The 7,163-nt window shown below is 33.4% G+C and overlaps 1 protein-coding gene across 1 annotated transcript; it reads right to left on the bottom strand.

Moving 5' to 3' along the window:
• Positions 1–4,809: 4,809 nt before the first annotated feature.
• On the bottom strand, positions 4,810–7,144 carry LOC110445493 (thioredoxin-like protein 4A). The gene is made up of 2 exons (XM_021490159.1): positions 7,038–7,144; positions 4,810–5,878 (listed from the first exon to the last, which is right to left on the bottom strand). The coding sequence occupies exon 2, from the start codon at positions 5,848–5,850 to the stop codon at positions 5,422–5,424; it is 429 nt and encodes a 142-aa protein (XP_021345834.1). The 5' UTR covers positions 5,851–5,878; positions 7,038–7,144; the 3' UTR covers positions 4,810–5,421.
• Positions 7,145–7,163: the final 19 nt, after the last annotated feature.

The following is a 7,163-nucleotide window of genomic DNA, read 5'->3' as shown; positions in this document are numbered from 1 at the left end:
GGTAAGCATTTTAAAATCTTGTGTAAATCCTCATATCTTGGCTAACTCAGGAAACGAGTACCTTAATAAAGTTCAAGGAAATTGCAAAAATGTGTTTTGGAAAGATGTGTTTAGGGCATGGTATAAATTAAGAGCAAAAGAGGAGCTGTTTAAAAATGAGAATTTTGCCCTACTTAAGACACCCTTATGGTATAACAAAAATATTTCTGTTGGTAATAAAGTTGTTTTTTATAGTAAGTGGTTTAAAAACGGGATTATGATAATTAATGATTTGTTGAAAAACAACACAGACTACTCTTTCTTGTCTTTTAAGGAATTTTGTGATCTACATGGTACAATAACTAATTATCTAGAATATCATGGCTTGATAACAAGCATAAAGAATTATCTGAAACAACTTAATTTGCCAAACAAAAATGTGATATACCCAATTATACCGTTACATCTTGTAATAATTTTAAAGAAGAAAAAAGGTTCTCAAGACTTCTATAATATACTTATCAGAAATAATGCATCAATAACTGCTCAAACAAAATGGGGAACTATATTCGACTATAATCAGGAAACTTGGGGGAAAATATATGCTATTCCTTTCAGGGTTACAAAAAATACAAAATTGCAATGGTTGCAATTTAGAATTAATCATTATATTTTAACAACCAATTCTTATTTATGCAAAATTGGACTTGTAAATAACCCACACTGTGTTTTTTGTATCATAGAAAGGGAGACAATTACCCACGTTTTATGGGAATGCAGGGAAGTACAAAAATTTCTGAGCAATTTTGAAAGTCTTTTAAGTGCTCTCACTATTCCTTTCTCACTAAATAAAGAATCAATGATCTTTGGTTTTATCAACCAAACTGGAATTTATACCAGAATTGATAATGAAATTACTCTGTTCATTAAACAATATATATACAAAACCAGATGTTTTCATAAGTCACTTAATGTGACGGCTTTAGTCAATTCGATTAAAGATTACTATAAGGTTCAGAAATATATTGCTCGTGGTAAAGGGGAACAAGGCCTTAGAAGATTTACTTCTGAATGGGAAAAATGGTTAAAATTAGTAGAGCTTGACCTCAACTAACCCTGAATATTATGACTATTTATATTAAGTTATTAGTTGTTATTCTANATGGTAAGAATGTATGTTTTGGTGGTAAGGGTGAGAGGATGGTAAGAATGTATGTTTTGGTGGTAAGGGTGAGAGGATAGTAAGAATGTATGTTTTGATGCTAAGGATGAGAGGATGGTAAGAATGTATGTTATGGTGGTAAGGGTGAGAGGATGGTAAGAATGAATGTTTTGATGGTAAGGGTGAGAGGATGGTAAGAATATATGTTTTGGTGGTAATGGTGTAAGGATGGTAAGAATGAATGTTGCATGGTAAGAATGTATGTTTTGGTGGTAATGGTGAAAGGATGGTAAGAATGTATGAATGATTTGATGGTAAGGATGAGAGGATGGTAAGAATGTATGTTTTGGATGAATTTTTAGAAGATTTTGATGTTCCAAGATTAAATGTTGAAGAAGCGGTCAGTTTGGAAGGTATTATTACACTTAAAGAAGCATCTATAACACTAAAGAATATGAAAAGTAATAAGAGCCCAGGCTCAGATGGATTCACATCAGAATTTTATAAATGTTTTTGGAATCAGTTAGGTAATTTTGTGGTTAGGGCATTAAATTATGGTTTTTCAAATGGTCAGCTATCTATTACACAACGTCAGGGAATAATTACTTGTATACCTAAGGCTAATAAATCAAAGTATTTTATAAAGAATTGGAGACCTATTTCTCTATTAAACATTGTATACAAAATTGCTTCTGGATCAATAACAAGTAGATTCAAATTAGTTTTACAAAAAATTATAAACTCTGATCAATCAGGATTTATATCGGGACGCTATGTAGGAGAAAATACTCGCCTGGTTTATGACATTATGCAATATACAGAGGAAAATGATATCCCTGGAATGTTATTAATGGTTGATTTTGAAAAGGCTTTCGATTCTGTCTCTTGGAAATTCATAGACGAAGTACTTAGATATTTTGGATTTGGAAACGATATCAGAAATTGGGTCAAAATTTTACACTGTAATTCAAGCTCTGCTATAAACCAGGGGGGTAATTTATCAGCTTTTTTCAAAATAAATCGTGGATGTCGTCAAGGAGATCCCATCGCTCCATATATTTTTATACTATGTGCAGAAGTTTTAGCAATCCGCCTTAGAAACAATAAGAGTATAACTGGTATAAAGGTTAATAACTGTCCCATCTTAAACTCTCAGTATGCAGATGACACTTCTCTGGTATTAGATGGTTCTGAAAAATCACTGAAAGGGGCGGTTGATGAACTAAATATTTATGCAAAAATATCTGGTCTTAAAGTAAATGTAGGTAAAACTGAAGTTGTCTGGATAGGCAGTAAAAAATACAGCAATGATGTTCTCCTTCCAAATATGAATCTTAGATGGGGAGTTAATAAATTTACTCTTCTTGGGATAGATTTCCATGTAGATCTTTGCAAAATACCTAAAATGAACTTTGATAAAAAATTAGTTAAACTTAAAGCTCTTATTAAGAGCTGGAGTAGAAGGTTGCTCACACCTATTGGTAGAATTAATGTCATTAAATCTTTATTAATTTCTCAGATGAATCATCTGTTCATTTCCTTACCTAATCCATCTGAAAAATTTATAAAACAGCTCAATTCTGTTCTTTTCAATTTTTTATGGAATAGCAAAACTGATAAGATTAAACGGGACATAATAATCCAAAATTATCAAGAAGGTGGGCTAAAAATGGTTAATTTAATGTCTTTTATTGAAGCTCTGAAAATAAGTTGGATAAGAAGGTTTTTTAGATCAGAAGGTAAATGGGTAAGCATTTTAAAATCTTGTGTAAATCCTCATATCTTGGCTAACTCAGGAAACGAGTACCTTAATAAAGTTCAAGGAAATTGCAAAAATGTGTTTTGGAAAGATGTGTTTAGGGCATGGTATAAATTAAGAGCAAAAGAGGAGCTGTTTAAAAATGAGAATTTTGCCCTACTTAAGACACCCTTATGGTATAACAAAAATATTTCTGTTGGTAATAAAGTTGTTTTTTATAGTAAGTGGTTTAAAAACGGGATTATGATAATTAATGATTTGTTGAAAAACAACACAGACTACTCTTTCTTGTCTTTTAAGGAATTTTGTGATCTACATGGTACAATAACTAATTATCTAGAATATCATGGCTTGATAACAAGCATAAAGAATTATCTGAAACAACTTAATTTGCCAAACAAAAATGTGATATACCCAATTATACCGTTACATCTTGTAATAATTTTAAAGAAGAAAAAAGGTTCTCAAGACTTCTATAATATACTTATCAGAAATAATGCATCAATAACTGCTCAAACAAAATGGGGAACTATATTCGACTATAATCAGGAAACTTGGGGGAAAATATATGCTATTCCTTTCAGGGTTACAAAAAATACAAAATTGCAATGGTTGCAATTTAGAATTAATCATTATATTTTAACAACCAATTCTTATTTATGCAAAATTGGACTTGTAAATAACCCACACTGTGTTTTTTGTATCATAGAAAGGGAGACAATTACCCACGTTTTATGGGAATGCAGGGAAGTACAAAAATTTCTGAGCAATTTTGAAAGTCTTTTAAGTGCTCTCACTATTCCTTTCTCACTAAATAAAGAATCAATGATCTTTGGTTTTATCAACCAAACTGGAATTTATACCAGAATTGATAATGAAATTACTCTGTTCATTAAACAATATATATACAAAACCAGATGTTTTCATAAGTCACTTAATGTGACGGCTTTAGTCAATTCGATTAAAGATTACTATAAGGTTCAGAAATATATTGCTCGTGGTAAAGGGGAACAAGGCCTTAGAAGATTTACTTCTGAATGGGAAAAATGGTTAAAATTAGTAGAGCTTGACCTCANGATGATGAGGATGATGAGGTTGCTGATAATTTCAATAGTAGATATGTGTGAATGTGTGGATATGTGTTGATGTGATGTTCTGTATAATGTACATGTTCTGAAAATCTTTGAAAATAAAAAAATTAAATTAAAAAAAAAAAGAATGTATGTTTTGATGGTAAGGATGAGAGGATGGTAAAAGTGTATGTTTTGGTGGTAAGGGTGAAAGGATGGTAAGTATGTATGTTTTGGTGGTAATGGTGTAAGGATGGTAAGAATGAATGTTGCATGGTAAGGATGGTAAGAATGAATGTTTTGGTGGTAAGGGTGAAAGGATGGTAAGTATGTATGTTTTGGTTGTAAGGGTGAGAGGATGGTTAGAATGTATGTTTTGGAGGTAAGGGTGAGAGGATGGTAAGAATGTATGTTTTGATGGTAAGGATGAGAGGATGGTAAGAATGTATGTTTGGTGGTAAGGATGGTAAGAATGAATGTTTTGGTGGTAAGGGTGAGAGGATGGTTAGAATGTATGTTTTGGTGGTTAGCGTGAAAGGATGTTAAGAATATGTGTTTTGGTGGTAAGAGTGAGAGGATGGTCCAAATGTATTTGTGTTTGGTGGTAAGATGCTCGATTCAGATGGTGCTTGTACCTCTACCTATCAAGCCAGAGTTTGCAAAAGAAATTCCAGACTTTTAGAATATTTATGTTGAATGCTGTTTAATTTCAGCATTCCTTTCAAACATAAGTTTATTGTTCATTTCATCCACTGTTTGAAGTCAATAATGTGGTGTCTTAATACTACTTTCTTCATTAAAATATATCTTTCATTGCTGATTGAAGAAAAATAAAGCTATTCAATATTTCACAATTTATTGATTGATACAATGCAGTTATTACCATGCAAGATATCTCATGACACTCATAATCTTTGCATCACTTTTAGATATTTTCTCATTGATATACAGCATACATGTACAAATATATTGCTGACGGACTTCAGATTGCTAATTAAAGTCCAAAATCTCGGTCTTTATAAAACATTTTGCATTAATAACCAGAAATCGAGTTCCTTCCTTGTATCCATTGTACATACATTGGTAAACTTTTAGCCTGTGTGTTTGTTAAAACTGTTTACATCCAAAATTTAAAAGACTTATTGATAAAAAATGTTTTTGCCGAGATTATCAAAATCTGTAAAAGAATATGGAACAGTGATAATGTTGCAGAAACTCAACTTTCGGATCATCATTCATGATTTTTTCCCTCCTTAACCCTTTCACCACTGTAGACCAAAATGGACTCATCCAGATCAATGCATGGTAGAGTCTACGAAAGTTACATAGGGGTGAAAGGGTTAAAACCCCCCCCCCCCCAAAACATGAAATAATTGCACCAAACACAACATTTCAAACTGACATACATACAGAACTAAAATGAGAATGAGAAGATCTATATAAGTATATGATCAGTATCTGTATTTTGTTGAGTAATCTTTCGGGGACACCACCAGACCACGTCCTTTTCTAGCACCGCGGAATACGGTCTCGACAATGTCAATAAACTCCTGCACGTCCTCCATCGACCAGTTGATTTTGTTGTTGTTTCCTGTGCCCAAATCTATCATGATGTGTTTGTTCCTGTAGAAGAACATGATTGTACACGGGTCGTACAACTCGTACATTTTGTTAAAGTCTGGCACCTTTGTAATGTCAACCAGATACACTGTCGCAAAGTTTTTCATTTTCTCGGCACATTTGTACAGCGTTTCGTCCATTACCATACACGAGGGGTCCCAATCGTGGCCGAATCTGATCACAACCACCCTGTCCTCCTCCGCTAGGATGGCCTGGTCCACTTGCCATCCATTGTGCAGATGCTGCAACATGTACGACATCTTCCTCTTTTTTTTTTTACTTCAAACCCTGAAACAAGAAATTCATGAATGACAATTAAAGCTATATTCGACAGTCATAGTGACTTTTGACTGACTTCATACACATTTTTTCTTCAATTATTCACTCGAAATGGAAATATGGAAATATCATAATGATCTATTCCAACCTTTGAATTGGAAGAGGTCAAATGTGTCTTCATCTGCTGATAATTGGTTTAAACATTTTGGAATAGTCAAAAACAATAATGTGACATGAGGGTCATCTTTCGCTGTAATTAACATCACTGTAATATAAGCTCCTAGCTTTTGTCAATGTGTTGATACTATTTTTATACTCGAAACTTTTTGACATTTTGGTTGCACATTAAATTGAAAAGTGTCAACACTTTGATGACAGGGTTATATATATAATTAATGCTAAGTTAAAAGTATACATGTACAGTGTTCATCAATTCCTATGCAGACTTATCTCTGTAAAACGTATTTGGAGGAATCTTAATCATGGGGGCAAGATTCTGAAATTACCTACCCTCGACTCAAAGCAAATCTCATGTTTATTATCTGTCTCACCCGGCGACCGATCATTTTTAGGTAGCCCGAGTTTCCTCTGGTCACGACACCAGACTTAGACATTTTCACAGATATATGTATGATGTGGGACCACACTTCTCTATTAAAACGTCAAAATCTCTGGACACCGTTTGGTATTGATCAGCACAGAATTTGTGGTATCGGAGAGTTTTAATTTGAGATGCTGACAACAAAAATCTACTCATTATCTTCCTTGACAGGAATTAACTCTGTGAGTCTGTTGCTATGACACAACACATACCTCAGTCAAGTATATCGATAAATGGGTTATTTATTTATCCAAAATCGCCCTTACTATCACAAACAACTATTTTTTTAGGCTGAAACGTTTTAGTCATGTTTTGTTTTGTGGTGCATGGCTAGACTTTGATAATCTAATTCCGTGTCCTTGGTATGGCTAATCAAATCTCACTTGAAGTTTTCCTATGTCTCCCAGAAGTCTTTTTTTCATTAAGATCGTTACATGTGTACTAGGGCGAAATACCCCCCCCCTCCCCTCAACTTTGTTTTGGCGGCCGCTAATTTCAAGTGTGTCCCTCATTCAATTTGCCCTAAGCGATTACGATATCATTAACATGAAATAAATAATGCTTTACCTATCAATTAAATATGAGTTGTCCAATACTCTGGATATGTAGGGGAATTATTTGTTTCTTGTGTTCGTCAATCAGTCGTCGAGCGCTGTTGTGTTCACCGGAAGTTATTCACAAGTTGTTTAGACG

This window comes from Mizuhopecten yessoensis, unplaced genomic scaffold (assembly GCF_002113885.1).
Source record: "Mizuhopecten yessoensis strain PY_sf001 unplaced genomic scaffold, ASM211388v2 scaffold2307, whole genome shotgun sequence".
Classification (NCBI taxonomy): domain Eukaryota; kingdom Metazoa; phylum Mollusca; class Bivalvia; order Pectinida; family Pectinidae; genus Mizuhopecten; species Mizuhopecten yessoensis.
Note: the sequence above shows the minus strand (reverse complement) of the source record. Positions and strands in the feature narration are given on the sequence as shown.

Bases quoted from the DNA above. Each gene is read 5' to 3' on its own strand.
- LOC110445493 (XM_021490159.1), bottom strand. From the start codon at position 5,850: ATGTCGTACATGTTGCAGCATCTGCACAATGGATGGCAAGTGGACCAG.